This window comes from Astatotilapia calliptera, chromosome 12 (assembly GCF_964374335.1).
Source record: "Astatotilapia calliptera chromosome 12, fAstCal68.1, whole genome shotgun sequence".
Taxonomy (NCBI): domain Eukaryota; kingdom Metazoa; phylum Chordata; class Actinopteri; order Cichliformes; family Cichlidae; genus Astatotilapia; species Astatotilapia calliptera.
In genome coordinates, this window is record NC_137433.1 from 26,876,780 (window position 1) to 26,897,147 (window position 20,368).

Sequence of the window (20,368 nt, forward strand, 5' to 3'; positions counted from 1 at the left end):
CTTTCGCCTTCAAGATTCAAGAAGATCATGGAAAAACGTGATTCTGCAGATTTCTTTGCCGCACAGCGAAATCACACATCTCTCTTAAGTTCCACCACATCCAACAGGTGCTCTACTGGCTTGGGATCTGGTGACTGTGAAGCACAGCGAACTCATTGTCGTGTTCATGTTTGTGGCATGGCTTGTTATCTTGCTTACACTGAAGTCATAAAGGAATTGGCATGGTCGGCAACAACACTCAGGTGGGCTGTGGCATTTAAACTATACACAGTTGGTACTAAGGGGGCCAAAGTATGCCAAGAAAATATTCCCACACGCCATTACACCACCAGACTGAACCCCTGATACGAGGCAGGGAGACCAATGCTTTCATGTTGTTTACACCAAATTCTGCCCCTATCATCCGCATTGGTCGCCTCAGTTTCCTGTTCTTAGCCGCCAACAGCAGCACCCACCAATTTTCTCTGAAAAATATCCAGAGACCTGCCTCTCACTGGATATTTTCTCTTTTTCTACTGATCTACAGTAGATCAGCAATTTCTGAAGCACTCAGACCAGCCCGCCTGACACCGCATTCAAAGTTGCCTAAATCACATTTCTTACACGTTCGAATGCTCAGTTTGAACAGCACGCCTAAATGCATTAAGCTGCTGCCATACATAGATACTTGAATTAACCAGCATTTGAACAGGTATGCCTAACAAAGTGGCCAGTGAGTATATATTCACTATTCTAAGCAATACAGACATTCAAGCCTACATAAACCCTGGGTTATGCAAACAGCTCTGTTGGTCATAACATTTTGATTATGATACAGGTGAGACGATAGCCATGTTCCCCGAGACTTTCTCCACACTACCCCGAGGACCTGTGTGCGAGAATGCAAATGTCCAACTGCGTTGGATCAGACGCTGAGCAGTCTTACAGCTCCTTGGTGCAAAGTTTTGTGTGGCGTCAGACTGCGCCCATGTGAGAACCGTGCAGGAAATATTCAGGTGAATTCACATAGAGCCAAATCAAACAGAGTATTTCCTGAGGTGAGAATGTGTCTGCAGAGAACCCTCCTGTTTATGTGCTACACATGGAAAAAGGCAGCTGTGTTCTGGCTTGATTCTTCTGACACTGTCTGGAGTTCAGGCGAAAGATGATCTAAGAAGCAGAGCCAGATCAATGCATCAATCACTGCGTAGATTGGCTAGTGGAGTATTTTGACACGCTGTCTTACAATGATCCTGGTTTCATGGTTTGTTTGGAGTTTTCTTTTTAAACCCTCAGAGGACCCTGCATTGTATTTGTTGCTGCCTTCTTTATGTTTTTAACAGATCACTTCTGTCTCGCCACTTCATTCAAATCAGTTAGCTGACTGTGTTTTATCATGCAGGCCAAAAGACAATCTGAGTAAGTGTTTTAGACAAATAACAAATCTGATAGACTACAGCAGAATTTAACCTGACATTTGTAAGAGGGCAGCATTAAACTGCATGAAACTCCCAATTTTTAAATCATACCCGACAGATTTTGCTCTGCTCTACAAAAATGATTAAAACTAAACAAACCCAAGCTAAGAGTGCTGTCTGTCAAACGTCTCAGATATATAAAATTATACATATCACGGCGTGATGTTGATATTAAATATTACGGGGCTTATAAGGCTCAGAAGGATTCTAAGGTCTTCAGTATCACTGGTTATAAAGAAAATGACATAAAACACTGAATCCATTCTATAACTCACTACATACTGCTCCTTTAGTAGCCTAAATACCTGAAATTGTAAGTAAAATAGCTGAAATCTGAAGGTGAGAATCAAAGAAGAAAAAGGCTTCTCAAAACTCCACCGTCAAGTCTCTTTCCCAATATCACCCATAAATCATAACAACCTTAAATTAAACAGAAGTGGTAGTAACAGATGAGTAAGAAAAAAGACAGCTATGAGATTAGAAATCGGAGAGAAATTGGAGAATGGAAGACTTATCCTCTGCCCATTCTTAACACACCCTCCCCTCCATGCAGTCAGCATTTAATCCTCCATGAAAAGCTCTGATCGAAGAGTGATTTGCATGATTGCATTTTCCATACCTTGCATTAATAGTGGAGAAGGAATGAATAGCTAATGGCCTATCACATTTAAGTAGCCATCTCAACCAGCCATCACATTATAGCTCTCTCAATCTGCTAATGAAACAGGTCTTTCTCTCTCGGTTTCTGTCTCTCTAAATAGACATCTGGTCCAGGCAAGTCATGAAGATATCTGATAATTGAAAGTATTTCACGATGTATCAGTCACAAATTAGCTACATTTAGCTCAAGCGTGTTTGTTACATGAAGTATGCAAAGAAGTTAAAACAGCAGAATTCAGAAATCTAAGAAAGAAAAAATAAAATTAAAAAAACAAAACAGAAATTTAAAGAATAATAATTAAAAAAATTTATTCTAATCTACTACCCTGCTCCTACAGCTCTCCCATCTGTATTCTCAGCCCCTCCCAAAAAGCAAGCATGAACACACACACACACACACACACACACACACACACACACACACACACACACACACACACACACACACACACACACACACACACACACACACACCTGCTTTAGACATGCTAGACTTTGGCTTTACAACAGATCTGAACCCTGTTCTTTGAGGTGAAATTACATTTTCTGACCCATTGCACCGCTGCATCTTACTTCTTATCCAGACTTTTTGGATGGCCACCAGCTCTGGCCTGTGATTGGCTTAAATTTCCATTCATACTCTGGAAGCCCAGAGGACACCCGGGAATCTAGTTCCCTTTCTCACTAACTAATTACAATATGCCTAAAGGTTACTATGGATTTTTTTTTTTTTTTTTAAACATTGTCAAAAACGTGTTGTCACTCTAGCTTTAACTAAAGCTTTGGCTGTGCGTCAAACTGTCTGTTTATACAGAGTTTGTTTTAATCTTTTAGTTTCTGAAAGCACCAAAAAGCAAAACAAGCCAAACCAAGACAATATTGGACTCCAGGAAAATAATATTTTGCATTCAATCTATCGAGAAGACAAGCACGACTCAATAGATTATGACGATAAAACTCCTAAACTAGTCAATCTTCACTTCATAAACTTCCAGACTGACACTATGTGTTTTACTTCCAGAGTAAATTTCATCTCTCTGACAGTAAAGTTGGGCAGGCCTTTTGAGAATGTGCGTATTTATATAAATTGAACCATGTGCACAAGAAGCGCAGACAGAGTGCATTTCTTTCTACTTTTGGTTGTACAGCATCTGGGTATTTGTAATAGTGTGTGTGCATTTCAGCAAACACTTGAACTGTTTTCCCATTTGGCTAACCAAAGCGAGCAAGGGACACAAAACCTCATTCCACAAGGTCATCGACACCACACTCTATTCATATTTTTACTCTCTCAGGGTTATGGCAAGCTCTTCCAGCCCCTCTTACTCCCCACCACAACCACTTTTTACTGCCTCCCACAAGGCAGAATTTCCGTAATCTTCCGAATCTGCTGCCAATAGATTTCCCACCAGAGTTCACAATCTTATTGAAGATTCGTAGGATCAAAAAGAGAGATACACCAATGTGGATACATACACTTATTACCACAAAGTTGAGCTTTCACACTAAGAAAACCGGCCAAAAAAATTACAGTTGCTGCAAAAATACACACACACACACACACACACACACACACACACACACACACACACACACACACACACACACACACACACTTGCTACAGGGTCTATAGACCTCTTTTAATAGTGTTTGGCTTCTAGGGAATATGACAAGACCCTGGAGCAGAGGAGAGTTTAAATACTGGTTGCTTAGATGAAAGGAAAGATGTCACTGGAGAAGGTGGGAAGGAGAAGTGAGGAAGAGAAAACGGGTTGGAAGAAAAGGAAAGGAAATATGGATCCAGTGAACAGAGCAGGATGAATGAAGAGAAGGAAGAAAACATGGAGAGAAAAAGTAAGTCAGGGGGCGAGAATGTATAAGCCTGAGCAAATAGTCATTACCAGTCCCTGAAGGGTGGTGGCGTGAGCTGAATAGACTGGGACTTGGAATCCACTGTTACCGGTGGTGATAGGGGACCGCTTCACAGCCCTGCAATCTGACAAAGGCTTAGTAGGTAATGGAAGCAGAATTTCGGCAGCGAAAAAAGAAAAAACACAGGAGCTTTAGCACGCTATAAGAGCTGACCATCAGATAAGCCCAAAACCTCTTCAAGTCCAACAAAGTAAACGTTTAAACGTGAAAGATGCTTATCGCTCGAGATTTGTTAAATATCAACTTGAGGGTGAACACCTGAAACTATAGATGCAAACAATAACTGCAGAATATTCATTAAAAGTGCAGGACAGTGTTTAAAGAGTCTATTACCAGGCCACAGTCTCTACAGAATAGCAAGAAAGACCCGGCTTTGACCTTTGGAAACAAAACAAATCTCTTTCTACTGCCGGGATGGCATCTCGTCTCTGACCTTGTGATTGGAACTTTCAGTAAGGAAACACAAAAGACAAATTATTTTGAAGTCAGTAGGTCAGTTCCCGTTGGCCTTAGCAAAGAAACATGAACATTTGATACTAGAAAGTGCACAAACTAAGTCTAGTGGTTACCCACAGACTGATCAGAAAGCAGAAATACTGGCCTCAAAATCATCTCTGCAAGACCCCAGAAAACATTTGTCAGTAACACAAGAAAACAAGAAAATAAACAGCTGCAAACACACACAAACATACTGTACAGCTTGAGTTTTACTAAATGACAGCAAAGGCAACTTTCAAACTCGTTACTACCGAAATTAGAAAGCAGCTTTCCCACAGTTTTTGGGTCTGGTATCTGGAGGGTGTTTATGCACCGTTCTACTCCAGCTGAACATTAAATTTGAGGTTCAGAAGTTGACGGCCTGATCAAACCAGACAAGCCATATGTCATGGCTGGGCCAGGTTAACCCTGACTGATCGAAAGGGGAGATGAGTTTGAGCAGTTTCAGCTTTTCTATTTGCAAAGTCCTCAGTTGGTCGGGCCACGTGCTGATCAGATGCATGCACATTTGCACAAATTTTACATATATATCCGACATTCATCAGAACACATTATGTACCAAGTCTTCATGAGATGAAGCCTAGTTTTAAAATAGCGGGGAAACCAGTGGAGATATGACTATAACAAAACAAGCTGCAGAATGAGTTAATGAGGGCAATTACTGTTGTTTAACCAAACGAACTGACTACACAACATGTAAGTTTGATCGTCACTTATCCCATTAACTGTTCATCTGTCCACTTCAAACATAGCCAGTGTTTTTCTGGGGACTCGGGGAAGTGCAGCTTAGACTTTGAAGTTTTTTGCATCAGAAGTCATTATACCTCAGCTAAAAGTAGTTTTCAGTTATACTGAGTCAAGTCAGACCGAGAGTGCAGAGTGATGGAGAGCCAACAGCCAACCAACACTTTGGTCAAAATGCGCTAAAAGTGGACTAACTAAGAGTACGAGTCTGAGAGAACATGCACAAACAGCTGCCACTGTGAATCCACAGGATCACCTATCGAAATTTTATGACTTTTATATCTTAGATCTTGTTCATCAAAAACTTTTACTGGCATCTAGCAGAACTAAATGAATGACTTGAGGCTTTTAGGAAGGGTTGAATGCACATCACTGTGGATATTTATACAGTAGACAGACTGACAGAGAGAGAGGAAACAAATACAAAAAGTATATATATATGTCCAGTATGAATTAAAGTGGTGTGGGGACTATAAGAGCATATAACAGCAATGAATCAGAGTTAACTGTTCACATAGAACTATTTAGCTATTAATGATTTAATCAATTAACATTAACTGTTAATTATACATCTGGGTGAAAGGTAAAACAGTTGCTCGCTTTCTTTTCAGTGTTTTTATTTTCCTTTTTTTTCAGCTGTAGAAGTGATTTGTTAGTGAATCTAATCTGGGGGAATTTTGGAAGGCTTGTGTGTAAAGGATTTCGCAACCGCAGGGGAAATAAATTCACGACTGCTGAAAAGTTTCTTGATGTCTTTACTGCAGAAATGAAGCAGCGTGAAAATCTGTAAAACAAGACAAGACTTATGGTTGTCTTGGGCGAGGAGCTCAAAAAGAGAGTGTTATTAATGCTAACTGCCAGAATAAATGATTCTCAACACTTCAACAACCCGACAGGAGATGGCTGATAGACAAGGCGCACATGTGTGTCTTTCCCTTTTGATAAGCAGACTTCCCCAAAATGTCCACTGCTGGAGAAGGAGGGGGTTCCTTATAACAACCATTTATAATTAGAGCAATACGCTGTGCTTACCTCCTCACTACTTGGTTCCAAAAAAACAAAAAAAACAAGGAAACTGGCCGATTAAGTCTATTAAACATAAATGCACTAAACTCAACAACTGCCCATTATTTTGGGTTATGCTTGCAGGGCTAGGATTTAATGAGGCCAAATTGTTCTGTCTTTTGTAACATTGCATAATATCTAATAGCCTGACCCAATTTAGTTTTAAACATTACTTTGAAATTATGTTGTTGTTGCTAAGCAAAAAGACTTACATGCTACAAATAGCTGGTGCAAGCCAAAGCAGGTTTTTTTCCAGTGCGCGAGCATGCTGCTGGCTTAGGCAGGCTTTCCAGAGGCTATGCTTAAGCACATGCATACCAAACGAGAGAAGAGGAATAACAATCAGCACTGTATTTGTCCCCAGGAGCTTCTAACACAAAACAGGTGAGCAACAATAGCAGTTAATAACTCCAATTTACTTTTTTTATTCAAGTCCCATCACGGAGCACTGTTTAAAATACCAATTGGAAATAGTAAATCAGCCACGCAGCAAAAACCTTTTACCCCCAGAGACTAAGACACACACACAGATATCCCACCAAACAAATCAGAACAGACGCACAGTCCCCTTCATCCATTTAGTATGCTGCGATACTCACAATTTCTTTTCATGGTCTTTGGTGGAAAATGGCCTCCCCTCTTTTTCTCCGACACTCAAAACCCTGAGTAATTTTCTTAATCTGGGCCTGATTCCGTACATTTGCATAAAAATGTTCACTTTTGAGACTCCCCTAATAGAACATGGCTCTAATACGTAATTACTCTCCTCAATAGTGGCGGCTAATTACAAAGGTGTCAGACAAACAGGTAGCAGAGCTGAGGGGGGTCTTTGACACAGTGGCTGAGGTGCTAGTCCGCCACATGGGACAGAGCGGCTCAGTGGAAAGCACTAAATTCATTTAGGCTGGCTTCATTAAACCCTGCTCCTTGGGCCCTGCATCATGCTCTCCCCTTTGCTCTCCCTGCTCTCATTTATGTGGCAGAGGATGTGCTGTGGGTAAGAAGAAGGCGTTCACACAAATGAGTGTAAGGCAGAGGGAATGGGGGAATGCTGTGGGGAGTAAAAGAAGGGAAGTGAGGAAAGGAAGGAAAGAAGGGAAGGAGCGCAGCTACACACGGAAAGAATAGAGCAATATAACAGAAAGCGCTGGTGGCATGGATCGAGGGAATGAGGACATGTGCTCATTTGATGATAAAAAAAAATAAGGCATAAAGGGATGGGCATACAAAAGAATCATTTTGAATATGGCTTTTGTTTTATTCATCTGACCCAGCCTTTCAGAAGCCGCAGAGAACAGAGGAAGGCAGAGAAAATTGCAGCTTTGGTCCTCAAACAGAGGCCAAATGCCAGGTCTCCAACATGGTGAAACAAGGACAGCAGAGCCCCGCGGTCTCTTTACCATTTAGATTATACTGGCTGCTTTCTGACCCCACAGTATGGATGACTATAATAAGCCACACCCCCTGCTGCGTACCACCTGTAAGCCAAACATCACCACAAAAACCTCAACTTGTGCAAAGAAATCCCAACTGCAAAAGCCTCCACAAACACAAACCACCTACTCTACTTGCCAAAAAAACGGAATTATACACAGTATGAACTTTCTATTTCTGCGTGAACTTTTTCAGACTCACTTCAGCACCACTACCTTTCATTTGCATCACCGTGCCCCTGTTCTAACCGAGTATGTCATCTCCTTCAGTGAGACCCCATAAAGTGCTGATGGCCACGCATTTCCACGGTGGAAGTGTTACCAACCGTTTTGTTTCCCAGCCAGCGGAGCACTTCATAAGAACATTTCTGTGCGATTACGTTACGTACTTGCGCGGCCGATGCACTGATTGTGAGTGACTCAAGTCACTTTTACATGACCCACACATCCAGCAGCTGAATGAACACACACAGCTCTCTGCGGAGGAGAAACAGAGATGCTGTCTGCTGCAGAGTCAGACAGTGAGCCCTAAGGCCAAAAGTGGTTAAGCACTCATTCACAGGGAGGCATCTACAAATATGCATACAGAAACTGCCACAATGGTCTGGGCACAGACCAAAGTTTCCATGCATATGCAAAAAAAAACCAGACAGGCATGTGGGGAGGCACTGTTTTGAAGATGGAATAACAATTCCACAGAAATAAATAAATAAGTGAGTTGGAGCAAGCGAGAAAAGTACTGTAAAAAAAAATCCCATTCAAACAAACTGCCTGAAATTCATTCAGTGTGAAAAACCATAAGAAAACCCTGTTTCGATTTATCATTTTATGAGATTACATATTCCAAACATGAACTGATCCCACATATGAAAACAGAAATTTAACCTTCAGCATGGAAATAATATGGGAATTTCAAAAAACCCACATAAATCATAAGAACTAGGGAACTGGATAAAGGCATAAAAATTAGATCAACATTGCAAACAAGACAAAATAAGATCAGAGAGAAAATCAAATGAGCAAAGATCACTACAAGGCAACCATCTGTTGGAAGACGCTCAATCTACATACATTTTACATCAGCGCAAAATTAGGTATTGAATGAAATTGATATTTTGTGTTCTATTGTCCTTTCCTCTTATTTCCCAGACTGGTAAGAGGTTACATTAATCAAAAAAATGCCTCTGCTCGACAAAAGGGAGCCTATACGTTAACAAAAAATTTAATTACTGGTGAAAGGTACTGGTCAAAATGGAACCAAAAATGTTATTGTCATGGATCAGCAATTTGGTTAGCATGGATTTTAGCTTTAGCTTTCTGTGTCGGGCTTGTGACTCATTTTGTGAGATAATAGCACTTCGAGGACTGTGTCTAATGTGGTTGAACAGCTGTGTGATGCAGGGTTTCCCCATGTAATGATTACATTTGGATGGAAGGTAAATTAAACGCTGCCAACATAAATTGCTGTTTAGAATTTAATGCAACACTATAACCCGGCACTCAAATGCGGTACTTAACATCTAATGAGCTTACAAAGCCCCAAGAATTTTTGGACCTTGAAAGATTGTCTTACATCATGGCTAAAATGTCAGAATTGCATGACTTAACTCATAAGTTAACAAAGTGTTTGATACTGATTTATTATGCATTTATTATGCTTGTCTAGTTTTGAGCGCTAGGTGACTGCACAGGTTGCCCGGTAGGTGGCAAACTGTCTCCAAACCATTGCAAACTTAGACTGATTGCAATCGCTCTAAGACAAATTGGCAGTGCTTTGCAAATAAATGACTGTCATTAGATTGCAATTAACCTGTGTGAGTCAACCTGTGACGTGCTTCTTTACAATTGGGGATTCGACTTAAATGGCTCTTAACTGGTTGTGTTCTGGTTATATTCGTATATAAAAGCAAAGCTGCGGGACACCTTTGTCACTTTGAAGTCAAACTGCCGTCCTGTAGCAACTATGTTACTATTTGTGGAGGAATAAATGTTTCAAATGAGTATTTAACGTGATTTTCTGTATATGTAGATGGCAATGGACTGGCCATTTTTGCTAATTTATTAAAGTTAATGACTATATTATCACAAACAGATAGTACGTAAGTACCAACTTGACCCGATTAAACCACAAACTGACAGCAGGCCGACTCATTTTGTTGCCATCTTAATCCGCCAAAACTGTTCTGAAGAGAGCAACTGACCACAAGTGGTCGCAGACAAGGTCACCACCTTCCAAGCAAGCATTTCAAAGACTAACTAAACGGTTTAAGTTCGTGCCTCGGTCAGCAAACACTGTTTTCAATGTCTGACTGTAGCAACACTGAGCATGTTTTGTTGTGTTCTTAGTAGTTGAGAAACAGTGATGTGGTTCTCACTTTTCAGCAACATGTTACTCGCCACTGTGACCTGTGCAAAGTCCAATCAAGGTTACTTTATTTAAAAGCATGATAAAAGTCAAAGATTACTCAAGGACCCTAACATTCAGCAGCTGTCTAGTGGCGTATCGCCAATTAAATCTCATGGCATCCAGAAATAACTTCATTTCAATTGCACCAAAGAGCCTGGAGTAGCAGGAGGACCTGGCATCATCCGCTAGGAAGATCAGACGCAAGCGCTAGAATATATTTAACTAGTTTTACAGTATATATTTTAGTCAGTCAAAGGTCTGACTTTTCAGAACGTATGCAGAGAGGTGCAGGAAGCTGTTAATCTCGGATCTGTGCCTGAATACAACAGCGGCTCTCATGCTGCTGTAGTCTATAAGCTCCAGCTGCTTGCCTTCATTGTGTCTCTGCGCCGCGCCACAAATGTTTCTCCATCTCCGATACTTATCAAGGCATTGGAGTTTGACACTGCCATTAATCAAAATTAATAACCACGGCAGCATGTTTATCATAGCGCACTTTCACACCCAACCTGCCAGAAATAATCGCCTCGGTATTTGTGCACATGACAGAAAGAGAGAGAGCGAGAGAGAAGGAAAAAGACAGAAGAAGAAACACAAAAAGACAACTGAAGGGGAGCTGAAGTGTGAAAAAGAGACAGAGCAAAGAGAGTAAGAATTTGAGATGAAAGGCATAAGTGAGAGAGAAATGAAAATATGCTACATGCGTACAAGTGCTTCTGCCGTGCCTAATCCCTCTGTCTCCATTACAGCTCGTTGGTTTTACCCGCACCTTTTCTTCCCATCATGTCTGACAACAGGGCAATACTAGCTCTCCTTGTGTATTCACTCTGCTAAGCAGGACTCTGATCTCCACTGACAGCCAATCTGCTTCAACATGGCAGGTCCAAGCAAATAAAAAAAAGGGCCTGGCTTTTTAATTTACAAATCATGCAAATACAGCGGAGAGTCTGCCCCTGAGTTCTAGACTGACGAAAAAAATGATAACAACAAAGGAAAGAAGGTTTCTTGTTTTACATGCGTAAAAATACAGACGCAGAATGAGAGAAGCGGCAAGGACACTGAAGGCCCTTCAGCACCTCTCCTCAAATCTGGAGAGACAGGTGGTGGAAAAACAAGACAAGGACAAATGTCTGTCAGTCGTTGGTTTGGGCTCTGCTGACATTTTCCTTGGCATTTAAGAAGCTTCCAAAGGTAGAGGAAACCTATGCACGATCCAGTTGATCCAGACACTTCAAATCGCCTCTTGTTTTAGGATTTTTAGAGCTTTTCCACAGCTTCCTGATTTCTTTATGGCCGATTTCAGTAACAGGTAAGATAAGTTGGAGTAAGATGAAATCAGGGGATTTCTTCCAAAACTTCTCAACAGCCTGTTCTCCATACATGAATCTATCCTTCCATTTTCTGCCACTCATCCAAATTAGGGTTGCTGTGTAGTCAATATACCTAACATACAAGTTAGCAAATAAATAAAATTGAAATCACTGTTATTGAGCAAAAAGAAAATCATGACTTACAAAACATTTTTAATTTAAAAAAAAAAAGACCTTTTCTTCTACTTGCAACAGCTATGTGTATGTATATGTATGCCGAAAGAAGTATCATAAATCAAGACAAGTATTTAACCATCATTCCCACTTTCTAAAAATAGGGTTGAACAGTGCTCAACAGAAACAAACAGATAGTGGCCAAACACAACGCTCCACTATGACTTTATTTACAATTGTGGTATTTTATCATTATTTTTATTCTCAACTACCGCCTCTATAAGTGCAGGCTTGCCTCCTTTTGTTAATAAGTAACTTAAGCTGAATGTAAACATTATAGAGCACTGATCACAGACTGTATTTAAAACACGGAGATCACCATCAACACCATCACATTTCACACTGATTTCTGAACGCGTATTTTTATTATTATTATCATTGATATTATCATTGATAATATCAAAATCAAATCAAGAACAGATAAATACATCCTTTTTTACAATCCTTTTATGTACCAGACTGAAGAAATATTGGTTTTCTGGTTGATGTCGAGCATTTTAACATATTTTAACGCATCTTTAGGGATTTGGAAGCCATACTTTTGGAGTAAGCCTCAAGCAGCCACTGGAGAACTTCGCACTTCCATGCAGGCTTCATTGTCCAGCCTACTAGGTTAAATCCCTGTTCTCGTTATATGCTACATCTTCAGGTAGATGTTTTTTCCATGTATTCCCACACTGGCCTTTTACAGCATCCTTAAATGAAACTTGGAGAACTTCAACTAGCACAGGCCCTCATTTCCTTCACTGTGACCAAGCAAAGCAGAGCAGCCAATTTCCATTTAACACATCATTGATCACACTGATGTATCATGTCATCATCTGGATTGGGGAGGGTTTAACTCATTTGTGATCACTGCCAGGTGGCTGCGACGAAGGCTATTTGAAATGGGGCTTCAGTGCAAACACCCCCAAACCCTAAAAAGTTTTAAAAGAGGCGTGTTTCTGGGAGAATGGATTTCCAATTACTTCCTGCTTTACAGGCTCCTGAAAGTCAGAGAGGGCCCCCAGTCGTCTCTTATCTAGTTTGATTTCTGCGAAAGAGGGTAAAAAATAATGTAGAACAGCCAATTTGGGCCGTGATTTGTGATGCTCAGAAGTGACGGAGATGTGCTGAGAATGTTGGCCTCGAGTAACAAAGCGAAGAAGGAATGATGAATATTGATTCCCCTGTTTAAATGAAGCTGGCAGAAAGACTGAGATGAATAAAGGGAAAAAAACGGAGGGAAAGAACGCCCAGGCTTTTGGGAAATGCCCAACTTCCAACAATACAGATCTCATAAAATAAATGACTCACTTACTCCACACATCTGCTTTCAGCAAAGACTACAGGCCAGCTGACCAGAGCTTGCTCACATGCACACACAAAAGCAGACGGACACAGCCGGGGTTGCACATAAATCTGAATGTCAACACAGGCCTTGTGTCCAGTTAATGTTAGCTGAACACTGGATGACTCTACTTTTTTTTGTTACCAGAACCACTGAAAACTCTGTACCACAAACGTCACTACAACACACTGCCACTCGCACACACACAGAAAGTCCTAAAGCGTGACATCATGTAGATCTTTTTTAATCTCATCTTTCATGTCATCATGCCTTAGCAGAAAAACTGCACTATGATAAAAGCCATATTTACAAACACAAAAACACTATACTATAAAAATCACGACAGCAGGAAAGAAAGATTTCAGATAAAAAAGAATCTCCGCACACAGACACAAACAACAACACACAGTGGTAACAAAAAAAATTCACCACGCACCAAGCACCAGAGAATAAAGAAAAACCGTTTAACTTTGACACTGTTCTCAACTTGGATCTAAAAAGTGAACGCTGCCATTTGCTCTGCCATTCGGCTTTGATCATGACTCGCTCCCCATTTTCAAACGCTGTGACATTTGAAAAACACAATCCCACTTTGTTCTCCTATCATCGCTGGAAGAGGATACAGAGAAATAATAGGGCCAACACTGCCCACCTGCAGAACATCACATCCTCTCTCCCCAAGAAATGACAGTGACCAAAAAATAGGCGTCCCACTGTCGCAATCTGCCCATCGGACTGTGACGATGGGAAGTCTATATTTGGTCATCATATCTCGCCTTTGTACACGGGGAGGCAGTTTTTCCGCTATTATTGAGGACAATGGTGGAAGCAAGATGACACGGGGGTTTTTTCATATATTTTTTTTATATTTCTTAAGACGAAAAACAAGAAAAAGAGGAAACGGGGAGGAGAAGAAAAGGGGGGGAAAAGACTGGAGTGTTTTACCTCCTACTGAGCTCCATCTCCCCAATGGCCTCTTGTTGGGGGCAAATTGAGCCTGGAAATAAGGGGTCATTTCCTCTGCCTGTTTACCTGTGCACAGCACACTGTCATCAGTTTGAACCACACACACAGGCACAAGCTGACCTAGCTGTACCCTCGGAGCACTTACGTCAGAGAGGGTTAAGACAGTTTGGTCTTCACTGTGACAACAAGTCAGAAACCTGTGTGTGGAAGTATGTATTGGCTTCTCCAACAGCAGTAACCCAGATGGCCTGATGACCTTGGGACTGGCAGTCTGTCTGCAGCTGTAAGATATCATAAAGCCACAGTCTAGTCTCTGATTTCCTGCCAGGCTTGTTTGCTGAGAGTGTGTGTCCATCTTGTCCATCTATCTACCTGCTATCTAATTCATACTCTAGTTACTGATTAAAGTTCTTATTGAGTCACAGCGCTAATTTTAGTCACAACACAGGAAATAAAATTTCTGTCACATTTGAATATTAAGGCTTTGGTAATATATAAAAAAGGAAAATCTGTTGCTGAGCAGAAATTTAGGCATTTTTTTAAAAAAAAATTCTTAATCAAAGCAAAGCAGCAAGATTCTTAATTCTGCCTGAAAATGGCTCACAACATTTTACTCACTTACTTACTTCTCTTCTAACACTCAGCTACATCACGAGATTCGTAAAGACTCATGCATAAAACAGCAAAGGGAATAAGAGGTGAGGAAGCAGAGCAGCGTCAAGGCAGCAAGCATGTAGGATTCCTACGCCACTAATGGCCCACCTCAGCCTGTCACTCCCCACCATCTCTGCTTCATTCATAAGTCAACAGCACACCTACTGTATGCTGCCACACACACATACAGAACAACCTAGTTTTATCTCCCACACAGACTGCCAAACACACGCACACACACACCATTTTAAATTCCAATATTCCCACAGGTGATTCAGACAAATCCAGTCAAGCACACACACACACACACACACACACACACACACACACACACACACACACACACACACACACACACACACACCTTCAGTCCTTCAGCCTCTGGACCAATGCAGTAAATATCAATATGCAATCATTGCAGTTTTGAATCGCTTGAGGCTGAACCTCTGTGTGCACAAATGTGCGTTTGAAAAGGAAAAAAAGTTGGTAGCACAATGCGCTCCTATAAGGATCCCACCAAATTCCACGATTTTCAATCGATGAAGGTAGCTAAGTATTACCATAACTTTCCTACCACACGTCTGCTGTAAACTCAATAATTCAAGAGCGATTTCACACGTGCACATACACACACATGCGCACGCATGCTCGCCAGCCTCCATTGTTGCTACGCATCGTGGTGCATTCAATATTGTGCTCACACTCCTAAGACAGAGTGGGAGTACAGTCTGGAGAGAACCCTTGTAGATCAATAGATTAAAATAGAAACGTATGAATAAAACACAAGCTAATAAATAAAAAAGGAGATGGTTTACTCTTGTTGTCACATACAGTACAAGCCCTGTCTCACATTTGAGTGGGGGGAAAAAAGAAATGGGGAAAGAAAAGGATGAGAGCAGGAAATAGCAAGAAATAAAAAAGGAAAAGTTTTTGTTGCTCTTTTAACTTGTTTTTAATTCGCAAGTCATTCATTTCCTATGTGTGCATAGTTGTACAAGTATGCACACATAACTGAATGAATGCACAAGAAAAAGGAAAAAGTGATCTCATAAAACTAATAAGTCAATAAAACCCTCCAAATTTACTGCTTATCAAATGCGTAATCGCAATTTTTCTTATGATTCCAGACATGACATTTACTTTCCTTTTATGACAAAAAGCCAAATCCCCATAAAAAGACCGCATTTTTTAAATCATTTTTTTAAGGCCCTAATAAGCCATTAGTCAAATAATTTAGTGGGAGGGGGCAGAGCAACTGAACCTTTTTTGTTGGACTTTTTATGTGAGTATTGGCACAAATTGGACGTTTGACACCACTTTTGGATAATAAATCCATTTTTGAACTCATTAACTGCAACAAAATTTCTGCTCCTATTTTTTCCCCACCCAAAGTTTGTGTTGCAAACTTGGCCGTCAGCATGCACCGAGATGGTCCATGCTGACTCAGAAAGCACATTAAAGACATACCTGTCGTTGATGCTCCAGTTCAGGCAAAGGTTGAGAGAGCTGAGGTTGCGACATTTCCTCACCACTTCCATCACCGTCTCGTTGTTGAGCTCCGAGATGTGTCGCAGATCCAGGACGCTCAAGTTACGCAGCTGCAAGAGGCAACACACAAAACCGTTTTCAGGATTTGGAAAAATGATGCTGAACAAAGCAGACGGGGAGCTGATCAGAGCAGACAAAGAGCAAAATATTTCAATCCAACTTCCAAAAAGTCAGAAAGAAATTCCTAAAGAAAAGCATGTGCGATATGCAAGCTGTGCTAAATTACATACACGGTTTTGTTATATTCCAAAGAAATGAAGAAGTTGTATCTCTATATACTGAGTAAACTTGTATTTTGCCACGTAATCCAAAAAAAAAAGAAAAGGAAAAACTGGGAAAAAACACCCAGCAGGAACACAAAACAAAATCTAACCAGGCAGATAAATGCTATGAAATTGCTTGTGGTTACTGTTTACAATTCTGTGCCGTATGCCTGGTGTGAGGGGGTTTTGAGCCAATATGAGCATTCACTTTCCTTCTTCCTTTTATCTCTCCGACTTTCAATAATCCCACTTTCCGATCTGAATACCTTATAAGAGGGGGTTTAGATTAATCCTCCAAGCAAAATCTTTACTTCCTCACACCCTCTTACAAACCCAAATTGAAATACTATTCAACAAGCGTGCCTGCACGTTGAAATTACCAAAGGCTTTTCCAGGTGTACTTTCTCTCATACATACCCAAATGTGTTTAAGGCACAGGTGCACATGTACACACTCAAACTCATGCACACATCGGGGATGCAAGATAACAGAGGTATGATGTTCCAACCAGCCGCCAGGGAGGCGTAGAGGTAAATGTCACGGCCGAGGCTAAAGAGAAAACAAGCTTACACTTGCCGTTAAGATCAGTGAGCCCTATTGTCGGCTCCATAGGCATGACATATACCTACCAGCATGAAGTCACATGGGGGGAATGGATAACCACGGCTCGCTGCGTGAAGTAAGCACACATGTAAACGCTCTCCCCTTTCCCCACATACCGAGAATCAGACGTGCACACTGAGTGCAAACAAACACGCTAAGGATGCTGCGCAGCGCTGAAAGTAATAAAGGAGGCTTTCAAAACCTTTACTTCTGTCGAACCGCTCCGTTTCTCTGTTCTTCTGTAGCCTCTGGCTTTTCTGTCACTTCTCAGAGAAAATTGGATCCACACCTCTTGTGATAAAAAGATCTGCTTAGGCATGAAATAAACATGAAACGATTTTTTTTCCCCCCATCATATCCTCACCTATGAAAATATGCTTAGATATACAAATGAAATAAACATTAGACGGCTTGTGTGTGCAAAGGTAGGTCAAGAATGTGGCAGTAACCATCAGGGACAGCTGAACTGACATGATAAACAACAGTAAGTAATGAAAGGGGGAAAACCCCAAACTATGTGGTTTATCATAGATGTTCACAAAGACAGCACACAGAAACACACAAACCCACATTTACACAAAAACTGTCATGTGCCCCTGTGGCCGGCGTTGGATCGAAGTGCTAAATTATTCATTCAGGATGGCGCTGATCGGGGCGTGCGTGCCAGTGTGTGTTCGCGTGCGTATGTCCATCTGTCTTGTCTGTGTGTCTCTACTTGGTTTACTCATGTGGGAACACAAATCTGCTCAGCATACTTCGAACCTTGATGTAGGGCTAAGTGACCAACACCCCAAATATTCACCACAACAGACACACACTCACACAAAATCATTACCATCCACAGCAGACGCTTTTACTCACACACAGACAGCTATTTGCATTCAGTATGTATGACTAATAAGCTTGAAGTAAATTTTAAAAGCCCCAGCATCAAAAGCAGTATTTGTTCTCCAAATCTTCAAAACTGCTTATGTCTGCTAAATGTAATTTTTTTTACTACGACCAATAGAAACAGTTTCATTGATGTGGACAACCAATGAGAAATCAGGCCAACCAGTGTGAGTTTTGATTGGCTGAGTGTGTAGCTAGGTTGCAGAAATACTAAAAACTTAGCAGAAATCTTCCTGAGAAGGAAGAGACAGAGTCACGGTTGAGACTTTGTTTATCCAAGCGTGAGAATAAATTCCACACTTTAGCAGACATCTGCCAAAAGAAAAACATCCATTAAATAAAAAGTCTCACACAAAAAAAAAACAAGGCTACAGTGCGAGTGTTTGCTTCTGCACTGCTGATAGATATAATCTGATTTAGACGTGAAAGGCTTTAATACTCCCAGCGTATTTAATAACTTCCTCTCATATTATAGCTTGTTCTACACCCAAGTATTTGTGTGAATCAAAAAAAAAAGGGAGAACAAATAAATAAATGGAGAAAAAGGGCAAGGAGAAAGCATGCGAGTTATAGAGCGAGATGAGAAAGAAAACAAGTTTCAAACTCACACCGGGGCAAAAGAGACCGAAACAGAGAAAAACACACAGAGAGAAAACTAGTGAGAGACAGAGAGAGAGGCGCAGAGCAAGAGAATACAGAGCAGGGATTTGGTGAGTGTTTCGGCAGGTTTTTCTCCTCGTTGGCTGAGGTCTGTAACTAGGCAGAGTCTGACTCGTCTCCTCTGAGTTGGCAGCAACACCTGGATAATTATTCATGCCGTTCATAAAAAAACAGGGAAAACCTACAAAATCCAGCTGCTCTGAGGCCAGCGTGTCGCTCCCGCCCCGCAAACACATGCATGGTGCAGGAATTTATGTGCACAGCAATTATAGGAATAATATATGAACCCATGTTTACATGGACAGAATTCAGTGGTGCAAAGCATCTAAGGAGAGTCATATGAAACACTGTAATAAACTACAATTTCGAAGAACTTATAGCTCACATTGAATAAATTTTACTTCCATCTAATTTACTTTAGACTCAACTGTTTTCATTTAAAGGTTCAGAGTGAGTTTTTACAAATGTATCAAAAACATTGTATTGGCATAGATTAGGGAGCCCAATTAAAAAATATATGAAACCATTAGAGCACTACAGTGTATTGTTGGCATGATACTTAAATAATACTGCTCCCATAACTGAATGCTATAACACGCTCCAATCATGTATAATGAACAGTTTTATTTTTGCCTATTTAAGAATTATTTTTGCAAACCTTTATGGACTTTTGCTTAAACAAATACAATATATTATATTATATTACAATACAATATTGTAATATCACTGTATTGTATCGCCCTTCTGCTATGAATCTCAGTTATTTCACTTACTGAGATTTCTTTTTCTATTTTATTGAGCCAGTTTAGGTGCTTTATTTTACTTTATTTTCTATAGACTGTTTTCTTTTGTCATTTCTGCCCTTATAATACAAGAATTTCCCATTTTTCTCTGTCTGTTAATCACTGTCTGAATACTTATTTCACCGATAAATAACTGCACGACAAACGTTACAATATAATTATTTATATCTACAGCAATATTAAAGATATAGTTATGAAAGAATTACTGTAATCATAAGTAGTTAAATACATATTGGAAACGACGAGATATTTTAAACTTCAATACCAATGAATATATTTTTCTAAAGTCGAAAAAAATCAAACTTCAATTTCATTATTTCCTACAAAGCAGAAACAACACTGAAAACGTAAAATGTGACAAATCTGAAAATCACAACAAAGGATGTGAATCTCAATTTAATGAGATTCCGGCGCCAAATCAATTCATGTATTGCTCAAACTCATCCATCCAAAAAGAAAAAGAAAAGCAAAGACAAATGGCAAAAGCTGAAAGCTGTTCTGGTCTGAGACGAAGGTGCAGCAACATGTTTTTATAAAAAGAGGTTGTTTAATTCACTCCACATGACCAGTTGAGATCGCCACGCTACAAGCCGTTTGGCTTTTGCCTGCTCTAATTAGAAGCTTTTGTCCCAAAAAAAGAAAGAAAAGAAAATGAAAAGCCTCAGTCGGAGGTCAAATACAAAATATCACGTTAAATGGGGGGGGGGGGGGGGTTCGTGCCAGACTACGGAGCTATAACTACCTGTGCCATTACTACATATATTTACACAAGGCTGACGATGCCAAGCAGGAAGTTGAGGCCTGGTAGACCCCGTACAGAGGATATGATGTCATGGTTTGAGTGCTGGCACAAAAACAGCATGAGTTCATGGCTGTAGTTGTCCATCAACCTCAGTATCCCAGTTGACA

At 40.5% G+C, this 20,368-nt stretch overlaps 1 protein-coding gene across 3 annotated transcripts in view; it reads right to left on the reverse strand.

Moving 5' to 3' along the window:
- fbxl17 (F-box and leucine-rich repeat protein 17) overlaps positions 1-20,368 on the reverse strand; it is a 232,963-nt gene that overhangs the window by 132,859 nt on the left and 79,736 nt on the right. For all 3 annotated transcript variants that reach the window (XM_026186347.2, XM_026186351.2, XM_026186349.2), the window contains exon 8: positions 16,159-16,289. In XM_026186347.2, coding sequence (XP_026042132.2) covers positions 16,159-16,289 — 131 coding nt within the window. The remainder of the gene's footprint in view (positions 1-16,158; positions 16,290-20,368) is intronic.